This window comes from Saccopteryx bilineata, chromosome 11 (genome assembly GCF_036850765.1).
Source record: "Saccopteryx bilineata isolate mSacBil1 chromosome 11, mSacBil1_pri_phased_curated, whole genome shotgun sequence".
Taxonomy (NCBI): domain Eukaryota; kingdom Metazoa; phylum Chordata; class Mammalia; order Chiroptera; family Emballonuridae; genus Saccopteryx; species Saccopteryx bilineata.
In genome coordinates this window covers 56,208,706-56,236,008 of record NC_089500.1, presented here as the reverse complement: position 1 = coordinate 56,236,008, position 27,303 = coordinate 56,208,706, and the positions used below count along the sequence as shown (strand labels likewise).

Below are 27,303 nucleotides of genomic sequence, written 5' to 3'. Positions count from 1 at the left end.
CGGGGGGTCGAACGACCAAAACACAGGGATCCCCTAAAGCCATCGGAAATACATATTTTATTTAAAAATGTATTGTATAATAAATATGTATTTCCGATGGCTTTAGGCGACCCCTGTGTTTTGGTCATTCGACCCGTGTCGGGGTCGCGACCCACCGGTTGAGAACCACTGATATATGCAATAGAATTTCATTCAGCCTTAGAAAGGATGGCCCTGGCCGGTTGGCTCAGTGGTAGAGCATCAGCCTGGCGTGCGGGAGTCCCGGGTTCGATTCCCGGCTGGGGCACACAGGAGAGGCGCCCGTCTGCTTCTCCACCCCTCCCCCTCTCCTTCCTCTCTCTCTCTCTCTTCCCCTCCCGCAGCCGAGGCTCCATTGGAGCAAAGATGGCCCGGGCGCTGGGGATGGCTCTGTGGCCTCTGCCTCAGGCGCTGGAGTGGCTCTGGATGCAACAGAGCGATGCCCCGGAGGGGCAGAGCATCGCTCCCTGGTGGGCATGCCGGGTGGATCCTGGTTGGGCGCATGCGGGAGTCTGTCTGACTGCCTCCCCGTTTCCAGCTTCGGAAAAATGAAAAAAAAAAAAAAAAAGAAAGGAAGAATACTCTGACACATGCTACAGCATGGATGAACCTCGACAACGCTGAGTGAAAGAAACAAGCCACAAAAAGACAAGTACAATATGATTCCATTTATAAGAGGTATCTAGATCTGGCAAATTCACAGAAACAAAAAATAGAATGAAGGCTACCAGGGCCTGAGGGAGAGAAGAGAAAGGAGTTCTTTGTTAATGGCTTTTCTTTCCAGAGATGAAAAGTTTTGTAAGTAACAGTGATAACAGTTATATGAATGTACTTAATGCCACTGACTGTACACTTAAAAATGGCCAAAATGATAAATTTCATATTATGGATATTAAAACAGTGTAACAGCACAAACTCCTGTTTTTGCACCTAACGTTTTGTTTTGTTTTGTTTTGTTTTTGTATTTTTCTGAAGCTGGAAACGGGGAGAGACAGTCAGACAGACTCCCGCATGCGCCCGACCGGGATCCACCCGGCACGCCCACCAGGGGGCGACGCTCTGTCCACCAGGGGGCGATGCTCTGCCCCTCTGGGGCGTCGCTCTGCCGCGACCAAGCCACTCTAGCGCCTGGGCCAGAGGCCAAGGAGCCATCCCCAGCGCCCGGGCCATCTTTGCTCCAATGGAGCCTTGGCTGCAGGAGGGGAAGAGAGAGACAGAGAGGAAGGAGGGGGTGGGGGAGGGAGAAGCAAATGGGCGCTTCTCCTATGTGCCCTGGCCAGGTTTTGAACCCGAGTCCCCCGCATGCCAGGCCGACGCTCTACCGCTGAGCCAACCGGCCAGGGCCTGCACCTAACGTTTGAAGACAGCACTAAAATAATCTGGAGCACAGGAAAGAAATTGTTTTCAGATAATATATGGTGATGGTGAGTTAAGTGGAGACTAGAATGGCAGGCACAAAGCAGGGATGGTATGTCCAAGCGGGTTGGAGAGAAATGCGAGGGAAAGGCGTTAGCCGCCAGGCGGGCTGGGCCCACACAGAACCCAGAGGGCAGAGCGCTCTGCAGACCTGCAAGGCAACGGAAGACCGCAGGCAGGGCAGACCTACACCAGTAGAGTCTTCAGAACAATAAAGAGAGAAGTGATTTTTTTAATTCAAATATTTACTAGAGCCTGACCAGTGGTGGTGAAGTGGATAAAGCGTCAACCTGGAAACGCTGAGGTTGCTGGTTCAAAACCCTGGGCTTGCCTGGTCAAGGCACATACGGGAGTTGATGTTTCCTGCTCCTCCCCCTTTCTCTCTCTCTCTCTCCTCTCTCTCTAATGAATAAATAAAATCTTAAAAAATATATTTACTAGAGAATTTTTTTATGTACAAAAGTAAAACTATAAATATTCTAAAAACTATATAATCCCATCACTCAGAGATAAATACTTTAAGGTATTTTGGTTTTTTTTTTTTTCTGTTATACATTATTATAAGTTAAACCTTACAACAGTGGTCTAAAATATACATGAGGGCTTATTTCTTTGTTTACTTTCCTATGATATTTGTAGAGTTTTTCATAGCATTGGATAATTTCAAAAACATGCTTTTTAATATATATCACTTCATGGCTATAGCCATTATTTACAGAAATATCATACTACTGTTGTACATTTAAATTATTTATATTTTGAACTATCATAAATGATTTTAGGATAATTCCTATTTCCTAAAATTATTAGGTCAAAGAGAATAAAAAATTTAAAGGGTTTTTTTTGATGGATAACATAAAAGGCTCTACAGTGAGTTTGTAGCTCTTTACAAGAATTGTGTTTTTAATGAGAGTTCAAATAGCTCCTAGCATCAATTTACTTTCTAACTCTTTCTGAATATCACAAATAGATCAAACAGGACAGAAAATTGGCTTACATCACTGACTTTTTCTTATTAATATTTCCCAAATAGTACACAATAGAAAAAAAAAAACTCTTCTTATCTTGGGTAAAAAAATCAGATATTCAGAAGAATATTTCTATTTATTTTGGTGATACTGCATAGTTTCTACAGTACAAATTCAGTTTTTGTCTTAATATATCATATTTTAAAATTAAACAAATACCTTTTTTTTTGTTTTGTATTTTTCTGAAGTGAGAGTGGAGAGGCAGAGAGACAGAGCCCGCATGTCCCTGTCCAGGATCCACCTGGGAAGCCCACTAGGGGGCGATGCTCTGCCGATCTGGGGCATTGCTCTGTTGCAACTGGAGCCATTCTAGTGCCTGAGGCAGAGGCCATGGAGCTGTCCTCAGCGCCCGGGCCAACTTTGCTCCAGAGGAGCCTTAGCTGTGGGAGGGGGAAGGTGGAGAAGCACATGGGCACTTCTGTGTGCCCTGGCTGGGGATCAAACCTGGAACTTCCACATGCCCAGGCCGACACTCACCACCGAGTCAACCAGCCAGGGCCTAGAATCATATTTTTAATATTTTCAAGACTGCTAAAACCCCTATCATATTCTAAGGCAGAGCCTACACTGACATCTTTCCACAAGACAAGGATATTTCTAAAAATTCACATCTTCAATATCCATACGTATAAATTTCTAAAAATGGATTATATAAACCAAACTAAGATTATGTGTGCTTAAGTTAACTTAACAGAAAAGCATATAACACTACTAAAATGTATGCTTAGAATTAGAGATGCATGACAATATTTAAATATCTGTAAGATTAATCACTCATATTGATGCATATTTAAATTTGTGGCATGACCAGCAATATCAGACAAGTAGAAAGAAAGTCCCCCCTTTGAAAATGTGAGCTAGCCTGGCCGCCTCAAGACTGGCAACCACTGAGGCCTCCCACAAGAGGACTGAGGGGAGCAGAGAACCAGCCACAGAAGTCTCAGGGAGGCAGGGGAGCAGCAGGAGAGCGGTGGCCAGACTGAAAGTATAAAAGGAAAAAACTGAGACATGAAAGTAGAAAGAGAGGGAACAGTGCAGAGACAAGGTCACCAAGGAACGGAGAGATACTGGACGAGCCCCAGGAGGAAGCATGACAGAGTCCAGTCAGGGACAGAGAGGCCCAGGCGTGAGAGCAGAGCGACAGCTCAGACACCGGAGGAGACCTAAGTCCCCCGGGAGAGAGGGCCACTCCTCGGACAATATTCATTCTTCTCCTCTGAAATCTTGACATTCATACTATTACAACAGTCCCCTTATTTCTTGATGCTGAAAAATGTCAGGTCCAACAGGAACTTTAGGTTCTATATTAGCTCAATTGTCCTAGCAGATAACATACGTAATGAAGCAATCCAGAGCTGAGCTAATAATGAAGGAGAAATGAGAGAATGTCCTCAGAGAATGGGATGGGTTGGGGGGGGGGCGGTCTCACCCTTCACTCTGTTAGTGTCAAATCCTGTTTCCTGGGCAGTTAGAAAGAGGAAGACCTGGGGTCTATGACCACGGACAAGGCAGATCGCCCACACAATCACTGTGGACAAGAGGAGAGCAATGGGGAGAAATGCCAGGCAGGTCAGGTGGGCTAGAAACCTGTGACCCACCAGAGCACACGGCTGCTTGTCAGACTGAGTATGTTTCTGGTGCTTGGGCCCAGGTTACTTCCTTGATTCCTCCAACAGGTCTATTAATGCCTTTGACAAAGTCTTAGATGTGACTGTAGAATGTACAGATGACAATTAACCAGCACATGAATGAATAAAATGGGATAAAAAAAAAAAGACTCTCACAAAGCCTAACAAGGGATTTAAATTAACAAGATGAACATCAGTCTAAACAAATGTCGATCAATCCTGTATTTCTTCCTTATGAAATCAGAGTTTCCAAGTAGGTAACTGGGCATGTGACCTAGGAGTACCTTTATCACCTAGAGGTATAGGAAGATGGGAAAGCGGATATTTTAAAATCTAATTCCATTTCAGTTGTATTAATAGGAATAAATTATCTGGAGAGGTGGTGCTACCAGCCAGTCCCGGAATTCATCAGCGTGATCCTGGAACCCTGCTATCTGAGGCGCATGGGAGAAGCAGGCTTGCTCAGAGGACCATGATGGGACACGCTCGCCCTCATCATCTCCTCAGTGGAAGGGCTGCTAGGGGCCAAAAACAGAAGGCTTGAAAGGGAGAGGACCGCCATCTTCCGATAAAAGACCAGGCGTGTAAAATGGGAGCTGTACTTGAGTGTCACGACCATGGGGATCTGTCACTTAGCTGAAACTCTTGGGTAAAATGTGGTTCAGAATTCACATATGTTTTTAATTTTAAAAAGCTGTGTATGCTGTTTATAATGGGATGCCCTCAGGATAGCCTGAGTCATCGACACAATGAGCCTGTAACCAGACACACTGATAGTTCTGCATCAAAAACTATTAATACTGCCTGACCAGGCAGTGTGCAGTGGATAGAGGGTCAGCCTGGGACGCTGAGAACCCAGGTTCGAAACCCCACACTGGCTTGAGCTTGGACTCGCCTGTTTCAGTGCGGGGTTGCCAGTGTGAGTGTGGGATCATAGAAATGACCTCATGGTCACTGGCTTGAGCCCAAAGGTCACTGGCTCAGCTGGAGCCCCACCCCCTGCCCTGGTCAAGGCATGTATGAGAAACAATCAATGAACAACTAAGGTGTCACAAAGAAGAATTGATGCTTCTCATCATTCTCCCTTCCTGTCTGTCTGTCCATGTCTTACTAAATATATATGAATATTGATTATAAGAAGGGAAAATAGGGGCCATCAATAGCTTCATTTTAGTTCAGGTCATGTTCTGTCATCAAATGAATTACAAATAATGGGCAGGTTTTGCCATTAAATTATAAACATGCTGCACTTTCGATTTTTAGATTTGGGTAAAAGAGCGACCTCCAAGAATGTACACAAGTAGCCTTACCCACTGCACAGCCTGTCACCATCTCCCCTCCACACCCCAGTATCACTCTGCTACAACCCCTTACTCTGCTCATTCCCTCAGCTCCAACCTTACGTCTCTTCACCAGGGAACACGCCACCTTGGCTCCTCTGCCTTCCTCTTCCCTGATTGCTCTCCCCAACTTCTCCCTACAGGTCACCCCACCTCTTCTTTCAGTCACTACTCAAATAGTCACAGTGACACCTACCTGGACCCCAGGTTTAAAACTGAATCCTGCTCCTGCATGGCACTGCTTGTCCCCCGTCTCTGGACTAACTTCTTCCGAACGCCACTGATCACTCCCTGGAATAGTATTTGCTTACTTGCTATGGTCATTATCTATTTCCCTCCTAGCAGAACACAAGTCCTACAAAGGCAGCGGTCTTTGCCAGATTGCGTATTGCTATTTCGCTAGCATGAAAACCAGGCCTGATGCAGCGCAGGGAGGGCTGGTGGCAACACTGAGAGGGATTTAGGCACTGAAATGGATGACTGAACAAGCTGATTTTGAAGATGCCTTTCGGTCTCCAGAGACCTTCCCTTGGGTCAGAATTAAACAGGGAAGTGTGGGAAACAGTGCCAGCTAGTTTACTCTGATGCACGGAGGTGTGAAAAGGCACACAAATCCCTTTCCTTGTGTGCCTGTCCACATGGCAGGGAGGACCAAATAGGACAATGTGTTCAGAACCTCCAGCCCTCCTCAGCACCTAGCAGCCCAACAAGGAAATGTTTTGTTATCCTGGCAGAACAAAGTGATAAAAATGTGCATTTAAGTAGAGATAGCAAATATGTCTGCCAGTTTTCTCTCAGCTTTCACAGTTAGAAAGAGGCAGTCCTGCTAAGGATGGGAGCTCTATGATTTTAATACCGTTACACCAGGACAAAGAAATCACCAATGATGGAGTCACTGCGAGAGAGCCTAGCACCCAATTGTCAGAACAAAACCCCACACTCCATGCAAAGCCTGGCACCTGAATGTCCAGGGCAGTTTAAAAAATTGCTGACCCATCTTTTGTTAACTGAATAAAACCACCATAATGGACATATCTGAGAGGAAATGATCTTGGTGGGTTAAATACAGCTTTTTATAGATGCAAGAGTAGTATCTTTAAACATGCATGTATTTCAATTTTAGCAAGCTAGAAAAAAAAAGTACTTATAGTTATTTAAATCAGACTTAACAACCTTCTTTATGCAGTGGACTAACTCTAGGACTTCTAAATGAGCAGTAATTTACCAGCAAAAAAGATACATATTAAGTCTTTCAGAAATAGTTTTGCAATAATCAGAGCAATGATTGAAAGAAATTGATGTCTGGGAAGCTAGCAGCACTTGTAGCAAATTAATCAATCCCAGGCATTTTGTAGCCTGAGCGCACAAGCTTGGAAGAGATACGGGCCGGTCACCCTTCCCTAGTCATATAGGTGGGGATTAAACTGTACTCTCATCTATTCAATAGAGAAAATAGTTTCTACTATCCCTCTTTCAACAATGCTCATTCGTAAGACCCTGATTGAAATTCTTAGCACTGGGATCTACAATAATATCAGCAGGGTTTAGAATAATTTTGTTTAAAACATTTTTTGTAATCTAAATCCAATAATAATTGAATACTTCAACAAATCTACCTTCAGGAGCCCATATATTTTTTACTTTAATAAAAAATAAGTTAGTGCCAGCCCTGGCTGGTATCTCAATGGATAGAGCATCTTATGGATGTCCTGGGATCAATTCCTGGTCCACACAGGAGAAGCAACCATCTCTCCCTCTCCCCATTCTCCCCCTTTCCCCCTCTCACAGCCAGTGATTTGATTGGTTCGATTGTGGCCCTGAGTGCTGAGGATAATTTCTTTGGAGCACATCAGCCTCGGGCACTAAAAATAGCTCAATACTTGAGCATTGGCCTCAGATAGGGTTCCCTTGTAGATTCTGATCTAGGCACATGTGGAGTCTGCTTCACTATCTCCCCTTCTCTCATCTAAAAATAAGAAGAAGAAGATAGTGCCAACCTTTAATTTCTAGGCCATAACCAAGCTATCCCATACACTTATCAATTTTGAATATTAGAATCAGAAATACTTACTTACATTAGCATACACTAGAAATATATGTATATGTATATTGATTGTATACTTGAATTGGCTAGCAGGGATAGTCAACCTTTTTATACCTACCACCCACTTCTGTATCTCTGTTAGTAGCAAAATTTTCTAACCACCCACCAGTTCCACAGTAATGATGATTTATAAAGTAGGGAAGTAACTTTACTTTATAAAATTTATAAAGCAGAGTTACAGCAAGTTAAAGCATATAATAATAATTACTTACCAAGTACTTTCTGTCGGATTTTCGCTGTTTGGAAGAATAAATCTTTATAAAACAACTTACTATAGTTAAATCCATCTTTTTATTTATACTTTGGTTGCTCCACCACTGCCCACCATGAAAGCTGGAACACCCACTAGTGGGCGGTAGGGAGCAGGTTGACTACCACTGGGCTAATAATGGATATACACCTTGCCAAGTAATAGGCAGATATCCAAAGTGATAAATTATTTGAACATATAATAGTTTTATAGGCATATTTGAGTAAAATATTTGATTATAGATATTTAGAATCTCATTCTGATATTTAGACATACCTCAGTTAATTATATGTTTGTAATATTTGAATAATATTATTTATAAGCCACTGGTATCTAAATTTTATTTAGACACTCATGCAAATAATACAGGATATACATAATCAATGAATAAAAATACCAATGAAATTAGAAGTTCTTTAGTCCTAAAATCAAATCTCCTACTGTCGACTGAATTAACCTAGCCACATCAAACGAAGGAGCTTAACACTGACATTTCCTTTGGGCTAAAGATTTGGGTGTGGATGATAAGGACCTGACCCTGTTTATTTCAAAACTATAATAACGGCACTCTGATTTGAGGAAGATGGCAGTGCCTGCATAATCACTCATGATCTCAAAGGCTAGACTAGTCATAAACATGGTCTGCTAAGAACATCAGTTTTTCTCAATATGCCTTAAAATTTATAGCTCTTTCTGAAAACATAGTTGAAAAAATATAAAGATGCAAGATAATGAAGTCTAACAGCTCTGTAATTCTGGGTTTGAATTGTAATTGTCAGAATAATCTTAGGACATAGCTTTTATTTTTAAATTAATGTATGTGTGTATATGTATATAGCCTACCTCTGTCTGATGGGAAGATCTAGAAACATTAAATAGCAGTAATGAGTACTTCTATGGTCAAGTTATAATTTCTAATTACCAGGTCCCACTAATGAAGAATGAAGATTCCCCGAAGAAATGGCTGATTCTAGATCATTAAGGTAGAAAATGTAAAAATATAAGTCTGGAATATTTGTCACACCAGAAAGCAAGAAAGCCATCTGAGATGGCCCAGGACAGGGACCGCCACCCTGAGTAAGCCCTGCTCTTTCAGAAGATTTAAGAGGCAACAAAGATAAGTATGATAGATCAAAACACAGCAAATGTGTTTAAGTCTACATGTTAATGATAATGACAATAAAAACAATGATTATAATAAAACAATCATATTAATAACCCACTTGTTCACTTTTAGGTGATACCAGTGAACTACCTCAACTATTTTAGAAACTTGCTAAAAAAAAAAGATAAATAACCAAGTATTTATGCCATTTTCCCTTCATGATGTATACGTATCAGGGTTACCAAACAGTCGATAAGAAAGAGCTTTTCTATTTAGAAGTATTCTAGCGACTAAACAAAGAAAGACATATATAATTGAACCATTTTGCAATCCAACTCTCAATGAATTAATAAATCTAGGAATAATCATCAATGGCTGATAATATCACAAAAAGAGACCTAATTTCCTAGAAATATATACAATACAAGGAAGAGCACATTTAAATGACACCACTGGAAGGAAATGATCAAAACTCAAGATAGGGGACCCAGGACAGGACAAACACAGGTTCAACAGCAAAAACAGGCATCATAAATAGGGGGAGTGAGTGGAGAACCCAAGATACAAAAAGCATGCAGGGGATCATCAGCCAGTTCAAAGTATGAACTTTACTGCAATCGTGATTCAAACAACTTGTTGAAAGAAATAAACTTATAAGACAGTCAAGGAAATGTGAACACTGACTGTTTTGGGGGGGGCTTACATAGTGACTAATACTATTATTTTAAGGACTCTCATCTTTTAGAGCGAGGGTCTGAGGGTAAATCCTCTCCTCCACTTTGTACAGCTCTCAAGCTAAGAATGGTCTTTACATTTTTTTAAGCGGTAGGCCAAATCAAAAGAATAATATTTTGTGATAATGAAAGAGAGATGGAATTTGACTACTGAACACGGTCACACTCCTTTACACGTCATCTGCGGCTGCTTTCCGGCCGCAACGGAAGAACAGAATCGCTGAGACAAAGGGGACTGGCCTCCAAGGTTTGCTCTCCGGTACTTTACAGAAAATGTCTGCCAAACCCTGTTTCAGAGAAACATTTACAAGATAAGTGATAAGATGGCTGAGACTGACTCAAAATAATCAGCGGGGAAGCAGGCAGAAGTATAGATGAAGCAATTGGCCATATACAGTGTGTCCGTAAAGTCATGGTGCACTTTTGACCGGTCACAGGAAAGCAACAAAAGACGATAGAAATGTGAAATCTGCACCAAATAAAAGGAAAACTCTCCCTGGCACACAGAATGTACGTAATATATTATATATTTCTTGAATCAAAGTCATAATTAGCTTCCAAATCTTAAAAGCAAACAGAAACTACATCAATTTGCCACTTTTCCTTTGTACTTAGTGGACATCACTTCTTATAACTGAGACAAACATCATTTTATTACACTTGGGCAATTCCTCTGCTGTCTGAACTTCCTGGCTGCCACCGCCTGTCGCTCAGATGTCCGTGGCCTCGTCGCACACTGGTCACACCAGCACTCTGGGCAGCAGCATTTGTCTCTTCTCTACTTTGTATGGTCCTAAAGAAATTTTTGAAATGAAAACCAATCAAAAGTCATCAAATTTTTCCTTTCATCTCAAGGAAAGACCTAAATAAATGTCACTCCACCTGTTTTCTCGGTACCTGATTCCAGACTGCCGGACTGAACAACTTCTAAGGGCTTTCACGGCCGCCTACAGCAGATACAGAAACTTCCTAGGAGAATGTTTTTTTTTCCTTCAAGTCCAGTAAGAATCAACTGAGAAGAAAACCCTGGAGATCCTCACAGTGCCCAGACTCTCCAGGACCCTGGCTCCAAGGCCTGGCTCGCTAAGAGGCGACAGGAGAGGCTGAGGGTCAGGGCCCTCAGCCCTCAATTATGGGAAATTCAAAGCAGGGCCCTTTCCAGCGGTGGATTCTTAGAAGAGAAACAAATGAACCTTTTGATGAAACAAGGAAAAAACAGAATAAATGCTTTCAGGGTTCCTGGGCCCAAAGCAAACAGTCCTTAACATTAGTTGTTGATGCGTTTCTCTTCTGCCCTCCAAGCCAAACCTTCCTGACCTGCAGTTTTTTTGTTTGTTTGTTTGTTTGTTTGTTTGTATTTTTCTGAAGCTGGAAACGGGGAGAGACAGTCATACAGGCTCCCGCATGCGCCTGACCAGGATCCACCCCAGCACGCCCACCAGGGGCTACGCTCTGCCCACCAGGGGGCGATGCTCTGTCCCTCCGGGGCGTCGCTCTGCCGCGACCAGAGCCACTCTAGCGCCTGGGGCAGAGGCCAAGGAGCCATCCCCAGCGCCCGGGCCATCTTTGCTCCAATGGAACCTTGGCTGCGGGAGGGGAAGAGAGAGACAGAGAGGAAGGGGGGGTGGAGAAGCAAATGGGCGCTTCTCCTGTGTGCCCTGGCCGGGAATCGAACCCGGGTCCCCCGCACGCCAGGCCAATGCTCTACCACTGAGCCAACCGGCCAGGGCCTCTGACCTGCAGTTTTTAAAGTTCAATTTCACATTCTGGCTGGGAGAACTTCAGGTTGCCTGGAGGAGAAATCCCACTGCTGCCCGGCTCTACCTCTCTCTCTACCTGGAGCATCCTACTCAAAACACCAGCTGCTCATACCGCAGTTGACTAAACTAGGTGATACACTAAGTAAAATTTATTAATAAATTTCTCCTAAAATCTCCCCAGACATGTCATACTGTAAAATAAATCTTTAGCTTTAAATTAAGGTAATCCAAAATCATACTAAATTAAAACACATTATATGTGCTTCAAAGGCTTTTGATGGTTTCTGTCGGAATGTTAAATATTATATATATATATATATTATATATTTAACTGACTAAAACAATAATGGATGTGATTTCAACAGCTCATAATTTTTAAGGAGCAAACGGTTCCTATAGCAACTGCAGACAGTCCTTTTTTATGTATTCCTAGTATTTTCTATGATGGTAAGAGATGTTAAATTTATGCTTTAATATATATGGTGTAAAATACCACAGTTAAGCTTGTCCAAGGAACCGTAATTTTACTCCTTTTCAAATCATTTTGAGGCTTTTATATATAATAGCAAAACTGTTCTCAAATACAGTTACGATTTTTCCCTCATTATCTAAAAATGAAACTGAAAAGCCACCAAGAAAGTTTGACCAAATGTATATACATCACTTAACACAAAAGTCAAGGCAAAATTTCACACATGGGAATATAACTTTAATTTTAAATTCTGATAAATATTATAACTTAAATCACTACATGATGTTTATGAATCCATGAGGAAATATCTGGGTCTTTGTACTATGCACCAGGCAGCATGGTGGCGAAGGTAGATTCTGGATTTACCCGGCCTGGTTCAAATCCTTACTCTTGTTACTAGCAATGGGTCACTGTAAAAAAAAACAAAAAACAATGACAAAAAACAAACGCTGAGCTTCTTAAGCCTCACTTTCTTCTATAAACAGGCATATAAGAGAGTCCTCCTGGGGAACAGGTGAGGGGGAAAAAATGCCTGAACATAGCCTATCAGAACACCTAGCACACAGCAGTATCAGCAAATGAAGTTGTAGTTATTTTTTTAAACACATCTGTTGAGGTCAGTAATGTAAATGATATTAATACAATTTATAATTTATTCATTTATGAGCAAAATTCTATAGGTCAGAGAAGCTTTTTTTTTTTTTTTTTTTTTGTATTTTTCTGAAGCTGGAAACAGGGAGGCAGTCAGACAGATTCCCGCATGTGCCCGACCGGGATCCACCCAGCATGCCCACCAGAGGGTGATGCTCTGCCCATCTGGGCGTTGCTCTGCTGCGACCAGAGCCATTCCAGCGCCTGGGGCAGAGGCCATGGAGCCATCCCCAGTGCCCGGGCCATCTTTTGCTCCAATGGAGCCTCAGCTGTGGGAGGGGAAGAGAGAGACAGAGAGGAAGAAGAGGGGGAGGGGTGGAGAAGCAGATGGGCGCTTCTCCTGTGTGCCCTGGCCAGGAATCGAACCTGGGACTTCCGCACGCCAGGCTGATGCTCTACCACTGAGCCAACCGGCCAGGGCCCAGAGGAGCTATTTTTATGAGAATCGTTTTAAGTTACAAAGATCTCATGATTTTCCCTTTTCTCTCAAAAACAGGTTATTATTTGAGCTCAGAAAAGAAATGCGAGAAATTATTAGGCTGATGAAAAATACTTTTTTTTTGTTTTCTCAATTGGGTAGCTTGTATATAGTCAAGTGGAATTATATACCAAACTTTCAAAAGAAAGAAAAAAAATCTCTGGGCCAACAACAAAAATATTTTTATTCCAAGTGAATATTTTTTTTTAGAAAATAATGCTTCTCAAGTTAAGAACTCACATTGAATTATACATCATACAAAAAAGAAAGAAAATGAGTAGCATAGTTTTCATGCATTGATTACTGTGACATAGCTCTGTTGTCATGGCAAGAACTCAAATAGATTATCCTTAATAGAAGTATATCTCTATTACATTTAATTGAGGTCCAATGGCAAGAAATTATTTTTAAAAGGGTAAATTGGAGAACCAAATTTTGCAACAGAGAATAAAAGTGCCTTGCAAAGGGGTGCACAAAATCAAGGCTTAGGAAAGATCACATTTGCTTCTAAAGTGACTCTTTGAGTGATATTTGCTGTATATTCTGAAATGGCAGGAGGAACCACTAGGTTCTATATGTCCCTCTCTCCTCAAAGACCATCCCTTTGGAAATGAACCGAAAACAAGCATCCCAGAAAGACAAAGTTTGTGCCTGTTTCTTGTGTCTGTTTTCCTGGTCTAATATGGGCATATGTGAAAGAGAGTTCTTCTGAGACACATGATTTTTTTCAGGCAGTCAGTAAGCCGAGTGCCATGAGCTGGTATTTACTGAGTATTTCATATATGACAAGTATTATTCTCAATGCTGTGCTTTTAATGAGTAATTCATAGTACTGTCATCTGATTTTCTCTACTATCTCTACAAATTGATGCAGGTTAGGAAGTCATTTTGCAATGCTACTCTGATGCCTTACTTCTAAAAAACACCAAATTGTCTGCTAAAAGAGTAAAATATCATGTTACGATGATTCTAAAGTTAACGCAGATATTTTCACAGTAAATCTGAGAATATTTGGTTCAAAGGCCAATGTTACTTGAAATACAGAGTTAATCAGTGAAGAAAAATGTCCAAGTGATTCAATTTACTAATTTGTAAATAAGCAAAAATATTTATACTTATAATTAATTGTTCATTATCAAATAAGTATCATGATACACATAATATATGACTGAATTAAAGTTTCTTACTTTCTCTGGGCTTTTGTTTGGCACTAATTAAAGAAGGAATTTAATTTGAAGACTGTTCCCAGAGTCAGATGTTACATAATTTTGTGATTCTAAAATGTAAGCCATGTAATAAGGACAGGGGCCTCTGAGACCTGTCAAGAGAAAATGATTATTTTTCAGGTTTCCGTTACCAGCTGCTGTTCACCTAGCAGGTACATGTGAAGCCCTGGCTTGATCAAAAGTTTCACTCACCTGCTGTTGAGAAGGCATCTCCATCTCCACTGCCTCTTTGCTCTCTGCCATTTGTTCAGGAGGCTGAACCACTTTCATTCCCACCCTCTCCCGAGTTTCATGTTGTAGCTAAGGGCTGTAGACCGGATGTGTATGTTCCACCCCAAATTCATATGATGAAACCTAGTCCCTAATATGATGGCAGTGGCAGCTGGGCCTTTGAAAGAGAATTAAATTAGGTTTAGAAGAGGTCATGAGAGTGGGGGCCTCCCATGATGGGATTCATCACAGTATATGGGGATGGCGAGCCCAGAACTCTCTCTCTCTCTCTCTCTCTCTCTCTCTGTCTCTCTGTAAGGATACAGCGAGAATAAGACTGTCTGCAAACCAGGAAGTGGTCCTCACCAAGAATCCTACCAGGCATGCTGGCACCGTGATCTTGCACTTCCAGTCTCTAGAATTGTGAGAAATACATTGCTGCTGTGTAGGACATCCGTTCTACGGCACTTTGTTACAGCAGCCCAAGCTAATTAAGACGCTAGGAAGGGTCAGGAAGGGAGGAGCCTCTGCTATGTAGCAAAAAAATAAATTAATTAATAACAGAAGTTAAAAAAAATTGCCCACATTAGACCAGATACAGGAGAATAGTGAGAGGTGCCTGTGTTCCCAGAAGAAGAATGTGCCCAAACCATTTTCAGATTTATAAATATCAACACTGTCTTTGGTGATCGTCTTTACTTATCGAAAGGCTGAAAGAGGTGTTACAAATATTAATTCTCAAGAGAAAAAAGCATATGTAGGAAAATAAAATATAAATATTTAAGAAAGAATATAGTAATTTTAATACAATGATACATGACTTAGGGAGAGAATTTTTAATACAGTCATATGGCTCAAAGGACCAAGGACTGTATAAAAATATGTAACTCAGAAACTATATATCAGTAAGTAATCTATAAGTATAAAAAAAACTAAAATCTATTTCTCCTCTATATAATATATACATACTCTAAATTATGTTCAAAATGTAAGCTTCATGAGTGGTCAGAAAGTTGATAATAACAAGAAATATGGTGAGATTTGGGTGCTTGAATGATTTCACAAATAGATTTCATTTGACTATCTCCCATGGTTACATCAACGTTGTATGCACTGATTGCCAAACCTATATACCAAGTATCTTCAACAAATCCACTGCACATTACTTCTGTGCTATAAAAGTAGTTTTATAGATGCTGTCTTTGTACTGTACATTGTCTGCAAGATGTTTTAAGCACTTTGCAGTTATAATAATAGATGTTCATGAACTGTATTTTATTTTGCTCTATATTCAAGAAAATAGTGATTTCTCATTGTGTCACCCATACATGTAACAAAGGAATTATAAGCAGATGGGATATATCTGTTAATCATAAACATTTCGTCATTAGTGTCATCATCAGATTTATTCGTGTTATGTTTTTGTGAAAGTCTCTGACAGTGACTGTATTTAATGTACATTTTAAAACAACCAAACCATTGGCCATTTTTTTTCTTAGATGTGGATCAATATGTACCTAAAACTCATATGGACTTTTAAAGTTTGTCAGAATGGCTCCTCAATATCAATTGGGTAATGTTGATCACATCCAAACTCTTGTAACAAAGTGGTGATTCCATACTGCCTATTCACTTAGCACTGGCATATGAGACGACAGCACAGTAGAGAGAAATTAATCAGTAGTAAAGTAAAAGTAATGACACAGAGGTGTACTCTTTCCAGCTATGCCATTACCTTTGTGACCTCAGACAATCCTGTTCCTCAACCTACTCATCTACAAAAGAAGTATATCACCTTGTGACACACCCTTGAAACTCTGTGCAAAATGCCTATGGTGGAACTCAAAAGATGGTAACACAAGTAACACAAATTATTGCAAATGATGATCCTCCAAAACATCGATGTTCCTCAAATAAGAAATGTACTATTAATTTCTAAATCTTGACTTACTATTGGGAAGATTCAAATGATCAAAAAACCTAAAAAATAAATTTTATATTCAGTTTTCTGCCTGGATTTCAGAATTATTTGAGGATCAAGTTTACATTCAAGAACGCATTTTTGGGCCCTGGCCGGTTGGCTCAGCGGTAGAGCGTCGGCCTGGCGTGCAGGGGACCCGGGTTCGATTCCCGGCCAGGGCACATAGGAGAAGCGCCCATTTGCTTCTCCACCCCCCCCCCCCTTCCTCTCTGTCTCTCTCTTCCCCTCCCGCAGCCAAGGCTCCATTGGAGCAAAGATGGCCCGGGCGCTGGGGATGGCTCCTTGGCCTCTGCCCCAGGCGCTAGAGTGGCTCTGGTCGCGGCAGAGCGACCCCCCAGAGGGGCAGAGCACCCCCCCTCCGTGGGCAGAGCGTCGCCCCTGGTGGGCGTGCCGGGTGGATCCCGGTCGGGCGCATGCGGGAGTCTGTCTGATTGTCTCTCCCCGTTGCCAGCTTCAGAAAAATACAAAAAAAAAAAAAAAAAAAGAATGCATTTTTGAAACTGTCATAGCATTAGTTTATTAAGAAAAAAATGTCCATAGTCGCACCTCTAGACTGAAAGGACCTGGCCCAGGATTCCAGGTCGTCTCCTCTCTACAACATTTAAAATATGGCCTGCCACACAGCCCTGGGGCACCACAGGCTGCAGGAGGGCTCTGCGAAACACCAGTGGCTACAAATCTTCATTACTCTTGGAAGCTACTCCTCACATAGAGGTGAGCAGAAACCGTCATTGCAAGTGAAGGGCACTGGTCTTATTTCATCAGCTATTCAAAAAACATATGCATCTCTCCACAAAATGCCTATCCAACTGATAGTGCAGGTAGTTAGATATTAATAAGGGAAGGGAGCCAAGGAAACCAGACATGAAAAAGCCTGATTCTACCAGGAAATTTCAGTTTGGGGCACCCCAGGGGATTGCAGCCTGGCCATGCCAGGGGGATTGGCACAACTCCTGCCCCAGTGTAGGGAGAAAGGACCACCTTTACTTTTTTTCTTTTTTTCATTTTTCCGAAGCTGGGAACGGGGAGGCAGTCAGACAGACTCCCGCATGCGCCCGACCGGGATCCACCCAGCATGCCCACCAGGGGGTGATGCTTTGCCCCTCTGGGGCATCTCTCTGTTGTGTCCAGAGCCACTCTAGCGCCTGGGGCAGAGGCCACAGAGCCATCCCCAGCGCCCGGGCCATCTTTGCTCCAATGGAGCCTTGGCTGCGGGAGGGGAAGAGAGAGACAGAGAGGAAGGAGAGGGGGAGGGGTGGAGAAGCAAATGGGCGCCTCTCCTGTGTGCCCTGGTCGGGAATCGAACCTGGGACTCCTGCACGCCAGGCCGACGCTCTACCACTGAGCCAACCTGCCAGGGCCGAAAGGACCAGCTTTTCAATCTCTCCAGGGTACAACTGGTCCATCCCTAGACTATGTGTGTGTATGTGTGTGTGTGTGGGGGGGGGGGATGAAAGCAGCAAGAGAAATTCTTCTGCTGGGTACACGTACAGTAGAAGTCAAGATGGTGGCCATAAAGGCCTGTCAGTCTTGCCTACTGAACAGATCTGACTGGTTACTGGGAGGGCCCAACACAAACCCGCAAAAGATTAAGAAGTTAATTGGTTACTTTAGAAAATATAACCCAGGCTAACAAAGGAAGCATGCACCCCTCAGGGTGTTCTCCAAGCAGTCACAGAGCCTTAGGAGCTGTGCGGGCTGGCAGCTGCCCGGGCAGGCAGCCACAGCGATTTCCAAGGACAGGCTCTGCGTGCAGGCCTGCGTACCGCCACAGACTGCGCCACAGGAAAAGGGGAAAGACTGGACCGGACTGAACTGTGATGTGGATTGCATTAGGGCACAGAATTTCTGGGCGCCGGCACTACTCCTGGGTCTAATAAAGACTGCGGTGATTTTTTTTTTTTTCACAGCAGGCTGGACAGAGATGAGACATTGGGAATCTGTGGGCAGCCTTCCATGTGAACCCTGAATATATCCTCCTACCACGAAAGCTTTATCCTACACTCCCAGATGTGGGTCTTTGGAATGCTTTCCTTATGACCATGGAAGAATACCATGTCTACCAGCATCACAAACACAGGAAATAAATAATCTGTCAGTAAAATGATTTGAATGTCACAAAGATTCAGAAACAAAATATCATATTGACAAGACAAATTAAGTTTCACTTAGAATTTCAAAGTCACAACTGTTCTATCTTTTGTCATCCCCTTCTGGACACGGCCACGTGGAAATCTGCAGTGCAATATGCAGTCACTGATGACAACAAAGGCAAGAAAGAACTGGGCAACAGACAGATGAAGACATTAATGGATTGGCTACAAAGACAACTTACCAACAACAATGATCAATTTTAATAGAAAAAAAAGCAGTGTAAGAAGTTAAATTACAATAATTTCTCGTAAGGGCTGAGCTACAGAATTTCCTACAAGGAGTTAAATCACTGTAGATAACTAGGAACCTCGTTCATAGACCTTAATCTTTATTTTGTTGCCTAAGAAATACAACAGGGAGTTGCAGAAGTTCCCAGAGGCATCGCGACCCTGGCTGTTCCTGGGAGACTCCTGCCCTTGCGGTCTTGAAGATTTACCCAGGACACCGGATAGGACCACACCGATTAGGCCTGTGCTACATCAGAAGAACCTGCAGAGGAGATGTTCCTGCAAACCGGACCCCCACCTCGGGCACACCACTACGTGACTAACTGCATGTACTTCTTTTTCTTTTGTCCCTTACACCATTACTAATGACCCCTGAACCCTATAAAACCCAGCAGCTCCAGGAAAGTATAGAGGCAGTTCTTTTGGACAGAAGTCACCTGCCTTCTCAAGTTGCTGATATTTGAAATAAAAGACACACCTTACACACCCTTGGTCCTCATCTCTTTTTTTATTGGCATTGGGATAATGGGTAACCCCTAATATGGCTTTGTTTTCTTGGTTTCAGCAGGAAAAATTTGAACATGAGAAATTCAACCTAAGAGTCGGATGGAGGCCACTGAAGGTGGTACCAGTTATAACTTACGTCTGCCTGCCTTTTACTTTCCTAACTTGGAATATGTGTTGCACTTTGCTTCCGACTAGTGATTGTCAAACCTGGGCACACACTAGAATCACCTGAGAAGACTTTAACAAAATATTAAAGGCAAGGCCCCACCCCAGATCAATTAAATCAGAATCCTGGAGTATAACAGACATTAAAAAAACAAAAACAAACAAACAGAGAAAACTCTCTATGTGGAATAGTGGAGTCAGGGTTGAGAAGTATACACTTAGACCCCCCTCTTATATTTCAAAATAGTAGCTAGTTTTTTCCCTACATGAGAAATTCTCTTTAAAATAGTCTCCCACTTTGTAATAGAAAGTAAAGATCCCCAACCCCTAAGGGAATCAGGTTCAAGCATGAGCATTTCAATTCCAAGCTATCTGCAAAAACAGAAAGAGCAAATTGAATCCTCAACTTGCCTGTAAATCCTGGGAATATCTAAGCCTCTTCTGAGCCAAAAGTTTAGAATTTATATTGTATTATTTCAAGTAACAGCACTACAAATATCAGAAACAAAAAAAATTCCATGAAAAATTAAGATTTCCAGAGACAAATCCAAGATCACTATAGTTTCATTTTTAAAAGGTTGGTAATGCACTGTGAAAAATGCCAATTAACAATTTCTCATCGATTATGATAGACAGCCAATCTTGACAGAATTTAATACCAGGCAACCACTAAGTACGAAAATAATTCTCAATCACTAACATCAGAAATCTAAAATAATTGAAAAATGTGATAAAAAGGAAAAGGTCAAATACTGAAGGTCAAGGTCAAGCACAGTTTTCACACACTGCAAAAGCTTTTAAAGTAATGATTAGACAACTTCTAGAAGGAAGAAAACAGTAAAGATAAATTTGGTAGATACAATTTCAGTCCTCTGCATACATTCCTCCTTCCTGGCTAGAGGATGTTCACAAGGACAGTGGGATATAAGAAAAGAGAGTGACATCAAAGTAGAATGGTGAGGAGATGAGTGGAGGACCCAACTGTATTTAAGAAGCCTCCTCCGAACATAGTCCACATTTGTCAACACACTCCTGACTAATCTTCGACACCACATTGGGCTACCTTTCATTTCCCCCAGAAATGGGGGAATAAAAATGGCCACTTATTTAGTTGTGATGATCAAAAGGGATAAGGGATTTAAAAGTCATAAGAGTGTCACACAAATGTGACACGTTGCAATCATTATCACATTGGAGAAGAGGTGTAAGAGAAGGTAGAGAGGTGATATGAGGGGCAAAGTCAGCAGGCAGTCAGTGGAAACCAAGGGGCAATGGAAGAGATACACAGAAGGGTGCAAACACAAAGCAGATCAGGAGCCAACACAGTAAGTAAATAATCAACCAAACCAAAATAAAACCAACTGTAAGATCTGCAAGGAAAAGAGGGAACATCAACACTATTCAAGGTGAAGAATGAGCAACCTGCAGGTCAATGCTCAAAAGGAGAAGCAAGAATGAACTCGGACAATTCTATGGGAGGGGAAATGAAGCCTGGAGCCTAAAGAAGTGGTTAGCACTCTGGTTAGAGGGGGGCAGCTCACTCATTCTGTCAGAATTCTTGAGGTCATGACTCTAGCCATGAAACTATTTGCCACGCAACAGACATATGGTGAAATCTCAAAGATGGTGAAATATACAAATTATGATTGGCCTAAGAAAGGTCCACTTAAAATCCTCAATGGTAAAAGATGTGTTATTAATGTTATCTGAGTTTAGGTTTATTGCTGTGCAAGTTCAAATTATAAAAATGCCTATAAATGTGTGTGTGTGTGTGTGTGTGTGTGTGTGTGTGTGTGTGAGAGAGAGAGAGAGAGAGAGAGAAAGAGAGACAGAGAGAGACTCTCTGGATTTTTCTCTAGAAGAAGAGAGCAGGGAAAGGGTACTATTTTGTATTTCAATATATTTCTCTTAAATTAACTTGACAATCAGCTCCTCAAAGCAAGATGACTAAGAAGAGAAGGAGAAAAAAATAATTCAAAACAAGGTCTGTGACAAAAAATAATTAGTTTATGTAAAAACCCTTAGTAACTGGCCACTTAGTAAAGAAGGAAAGGAACCAGGAAAACTGCCCACAGTATCCAACATCCACGAGGGACTGGGCACTGACCGATTTCCCCGGCCCCTCCCCAGGGGGCCCGTGTTCTTCCCACTGGGCTGTCGGTGAACTGGTGAAAAGTGGGTTACTATACCTGTAACCAGAGCCTGTCTCCCGCCATGGTCCTGCCGATGGCGCTGCACTGGAAGGTGGCAAACTGGCCGGCGTTCACTTCCACATTCTGAATCCGCAGGAAGTGGGGGATTCTGGCTACATGAAGAAAAGCAATTAAAGATATTAAAACCGGGTCTCTTTAACTCACATACATCTTTTTGCATCTATTTGTAATTTCAGACCATTCTATTTTGTTTACCTTTGAAGAAAATAATGCTTTTGCTTATCAGAGCTTTAAAGGTGTCATTATGATTGTAAAAGAGATCATGGAAGGCTTTGGTGTACTCTGTAAAAGAATAAAAAAAAAGCCAAGTGTTCTGGGATCAAACCAAACAGAAAGAAGATATTTTGTTGTTCCTGCTGTGCAAATTATCACAGCTCAGCAGTCTCCTTGTAATAACAGATCCGTATTAATAAAGATTATACTGAAGCCTAATTGATGTTTTGAACAAAAACATATTACATATTTATATTAACAACATGAAAAGAACAGTTAGAAGTTAAATGATGTTGTCAAGGAAACTTTTTAAGCCAAGTACAGAGCTGTGCATAATATATATTTTAATATAACTAATTGGTATGCAGCATTACTTGTATAATATTTCCCATCTACCAAAAATGCTATTCCTATAGATAGACTCTAAAATTACGCTGGGGCTGCCATAGCACGGTGGTTCATGCTGACTCCTTTTTCCAACGCAAGAAGAAAGAATGATTCCAAATGCTAAAAAGCATTAAGTCTCATAACATACATTGTCCACAGGGGACAGCTGTTTAAATAAAGGATAATTCTATTTGCTCCGAGAAGTATAGACCAATTTCTATAGCACACCGAAAACATGTATCAAGGACCTGGAATGACAGGTCAGGAACTAAATTTTATAATAACGTCCACTTTTAGGGAAAAAATTATCTTATCCCAATGATGACAGAATGAAAGAAAAGGGTGACGGTATTTTCTGGGAAGTATGGATAAAGCTGGATAATAACTGGAATAAATTTTTTATTCCATGGCAGCTTTCCCTCACTGCCAGCATTTCTTTAGGTCATGTCTAGACACTGTTTTTTTTTTAGAGAGAGGCAAGGAGAGAGAAAGACAGTAACATCAAGCTGCTCCTATATGTGCCCTGACCAGGGACTCCAACCAGCAACCTCTGCACTCTGGGACGATGCTCCAACCAACTGAGCTACCCAGCCAGAGCTTAATTTTTATTGATTTTTCTTTTCTGTAAGTGAGAGAGAGGAAGGGAGGGAGAGAGAGGGGACGGGGAAGGGAAGCTTTTGTTGTTTCACTCGCTTGTGCATTTTTTGGTTGCTTCCCCTGTGTGCCCTGACCAGGGATCAAACCTGCAACCTTGTTGTTTTGGGACGACTCTCTTAACTGACTGAGCTAACTGGCCAGGGCCGAGACACTTTCAAAGAATGGGGTCCAACTACTGGGTACCCGAAAATGATAAACTAGCACTAATACTCGCTGATGCAGAACATAATTAGGAGTAGAAGTGGGTTACTATCCAAGAACAAAGAAAAATAAATTACAGTATCAACAACACACAGGGAACTCCAATTACTAATTTGGAAACCACTAAAAATTCAGACAATGTACTCTTGATGCTTGGCATGCAAAATACTCTAAAAAAGCAGTCAGTATAACTATGGGATCACTGTTCATAATACTAATATATTAATTTAAAGCTTATGAACCATTTTTCAGTAACTTAATCAAATTACCCTTGGTCAAGAATAACAGGATTCTGTGTTTTTTTTATACATCTCTGTTAAAAGTCCCTAAATTAAATTTCTTTTCTATTCTCTGCTCCTTAAAATTTGTTTTTAGAAAATAGAAAAGGGTAACATATTTGAGCATTTCTATGCCAAAACCTTTCCCATTGAATACTTCACAAATGTCCTATGAGGTAGATATTTTTTCCATTTACACATGGGGACAGGAAACTTGTGGGTACTGGGCGAGTATCAGAACCAGAGGGTGCACACTGGTCCATGCAGTTTGAAAGCCCAGGCATGACCCACTGGGCCACACTGCCTCTGCCAGCCTTGCCAGTCGTGTCTGCCATACCCACGCTCTTCAGCCCAGGGACACTGGTTCCCTGTCTGACTGCTGGGATTTTAGCTGCTTTCAATCCTTTTGCAAATATTCTTACTTCCATGAAGCTTCCCTGGACTCCCTTGTTGTTAGTCCTTTTCAATATCACAGATGCTCAGTCTTATAAAAGTAGTCCCCCTGACCCGTGGGGGACATGTTCCTAGACCCCCCAGTGGATGCCTGGCACCACAGACAGTACTGAATCTTATATATTCTATGTTTTTCTTATATATACGTACCTATGATAAAGCTCAATTTATAAATTATGCACAGTAGTTACCAACAACAATAATATAGGACAACTGTAACGATATACTATAATAAATAAAAGTTTGTGAATGTGGTCTCTCTCTCTCTCTCTCTCAAAATATCTAATGACTGACCTGGTAACGGAGATGGCTACTAAGTGACTAAAGGTGGTGGCAGCATGTACAGCGTGGTCAAAATAGACAAAGAGGTGATTCACGACCTGGGTGGGATAGAGTAGGCCTGCGAGAGATTGCATCACACTACTGAGAACAGTGCACAATTGGAAACTTATGAATTGCTTATATCCAAAAATTTCCATTTAATTTTTTGGACTACAACTGACTACAGGTAACTGAAATTACAGAAAATAAAACTGTGGCTAGGAGGGGACTACTGTATTACAGTTATTGGGATGATATTCCATGTTGGGATTATTGAGATGACAACTAACTGTTGTCTTAATCACTTGTATGTGAAATAAATAGCACTTAATATTAACGCCAGCTATATGGCAGGCACTCAATAATTAAATTCATATTACTTACATACACATATCCTTGAAAATTGTTTACAGTTGACCCTTAAACATGGGTCTAGGGGTGCCGACACCCCATACAGTCAAAAATCCACATATAGCTTTTGACTGCTCCATAATTACGAGTAGTCTGCTGTTGACCAGAAACCTTTCTGGTAATGTAAACAGTAGATTAGCACATAGTTTGTATGTTATATTTATTATATGTTCTATATTAAAATAAGCTGCAGAAAAGAAAACATTATTAAGAAAATAATAAAGAAGACAACCTACCTTAACAATATTTATTGAAAAGAACCTGTGTATAAAGTGGACCTTCGCAGTTAAAACCCGTGTTGTTCAACGGCCAACTGCACTTGTGATTTAAATTTCTGAAGAATTGTATCAATACTCTCCACCTCACCTCTGATACAAATGAACAAACTTTTACTATACAGTAATTTGTAACAATTACTATTTTAGATTTACCTACATTAGAGATCCCCAACATAAATAGAAATCACTAAGTATTTGAGATTTGACTAAATTAATAAGGCCATGATGGAAGAGAAAGGCTGTTTTCTTGTCAAAGAAATTCAAGCAAAATTGAGTATTCTTTATCTTTTAATCCAACACAATGTGTTCATTATAGTACAAATATCATCAATTGAAAACTTTTTCAAATGTTTTTCCCCTGTAAAACAACTCTAAGCACAGTACCCCTAGCCAAACAGACAGTGAACTACACCATGTATGTATCATAAAAAAAAAAAAAAGAAAGAGGCTCTGGCCGGTTGGCTCAGTGGTGGAGTGTCGGCCTGGCGTGTGGAAGTCCCAGGTTCGATTCCCGGCCAGGGCACACAGGAAAAGCGTCCATCTGCTTCTCCACCCCTCCCCCTCTCCTTCCTCTCTGTCTCTCTCTTCCCCTCCCGCAGCCGAGGCTCCATTGGAGCAAAGATGGCCCCGGGCGCTGGGGATGGCTCCTTGGCCTCTGCCCCAGGTGCTAGAGTGGCTCTGGTCGCAACAGCGACGCCCCGGATGGGCAGAGTATCGCCCCCTGGTGGGCGTGCAGGGTGGATCCTGGTCGGGCGCATGCGGGAGTCTGTCTGACTGCCTCCCCGTTTCCAGCTTCAGAAAAATACAAAAAAAAAAAAAAGAAAAGAAAAAGAAAAAAATGGAAGTGGAAACTCCAGTGTTCATCCGTGCATCTGTGCATCAGTAGCCTTTAGCTACTTCACGTAAACTTGAAGGAAGCTGATTGGCGTGGTTTATGCTCTGCAATCTTTCAGGACACATATACACTCACATACACACACACATGCACGCACACACCACCTCTCACTGCTGTCTCCTTAAGGAGCTGCTGGATCCATTTCCTGCCAGCCATCCTGAGCCTCCAGTGGCCCCCTCTGTCAGGGGTCTCCCACTTACTATCACAGCCACCACCCGTCTGTGAGAACTGCTCTCCTCATATCTCATTTCCTAGCAATGAGAAATGGTTTCAACCACATTGAATTTCTACTTTCAAAGTCATTTTCCTGCAGCTCTTTCCTTTGTTTCTTCTCCGTGCTCCTCCCATAAACGTAGAAATGTCCCAGAACAAGAACTTGGCTCATTATTCTTCAAAGAGTGTATGTTCTCCCTAGTAGGGGTCTTCTCCGTCAAAGAGTCAACAGCAGTGAGAACTCCTCAGGTCATATCCCTAGTGCTCTACTAAAAGACAGAGCGAAGCAGAAAACATTATTGAGGCTCTTAGAAACCTGTGAAAGTCTCAGTAGGCTACAATCCTGCCAGCCAACAGGGAAGTTCTGGATTGTTAAAGGAGATTTAGAGCCACTTTAGATGACTGTGTGACCCTTGCCAGGACAGACAGGTCCCTCCAAAGTCAAACCTGACCTCACACTGAGCTCCAGACAAAGCGCATCCAGACTACGGATACACCAGCCCACAGCCACGTGCTCGGTTCTGCTCTGGAGCCAGAGTCCTCCACTGGAGTCACACCAGGATGAAAGCTGACAAGCCAGGTGTGGTCCGAGAGTGAGAAGTACTGTTGAAGAACAGGTTTTTTCCTGTTGTTGTTGTTGTTTGTAAAGCAGACCTTTCTGTCAGGTGAAGGAAATACTGGGACACAGGGGGACAGTAGGGACCAGGGAGAATGAGAGCTGACTTCAAGTTTGTGAGATGGACACAGAATGCCGCGGCTGGAGAGGGGTGCGCCCCCTAGAGGTGAAGAGGGGTTTCCTGACGCACAGCCTGACAGACATGGATGAGCTGCCTAGTGAGGGAGCCACTTGTGGAGGTAGGATTTGCAGGTGGCTAGGCAGAAAGGGGCACAGCCTGGGTACCCCTTCTGTGACTGCTGCCCTACTGACTGTTGCCACTCTCAGTGAGTTTGTTCAAGTCTAAATAAAGGGCCTTGGCTCACCAGGGCCCTGTCACCTTCTCCCTCAGTGGCTCTGCTTGTAGCAGTGGGGTCCTTGTTTTCTTTTTCCTTAGCTTTTCTTGGGGTGTGGGGGCTGTGTCATCTGTGCCCTCTCTGGGGGCACCTCTTGCATCCATGGTTAAAGCATAAAAAGGCTCCTGGTTTGAGTCATATTTGGAACGAGGGCACTCTCTGAAGCTGGGTTAGAATTCCTTATTTGGAAGGTTCCTCATGGGAGGAAAGTTCTGATTTTTCTTTGGAAGCCTCTCTGCTCTCCTTACCTGCTCCTGCTCCTGTTCCTCACCTGAGCACTGCTCGGTCAACTAAAATCGCCCCTCTTCCTTTAACTAC

At 42.1% G+C, this 27,303-nt stretch overlaps 1 protein-coding gene across 5 annotated transcripts in view; it reads right to left on the bottom strand.

The window, feature by feature from the left end:
- PTPRM (protein tyrosine phosphatase receptor type M) overlaps nt 1–27,303 on the bottom strand; it is an 899,870-nt gene that overhangs the window by 481,363 nt on the left and 391,204 nt on the right. For all 5 annotated transcript variants that reach the window (XM_066246290.1, XM_066246286.1, XM_066246288.1 and 2 more), the window contains exon 5: nt 21,644–21,759. In XM_066246290.1, the coding sequence (XP_066102387.1) occupies nt 21,644–21,759 (116 nt within the window). The remainder of the gene's footprint in view (nt 1–21,643; nt 21,760–27,303) is intronic.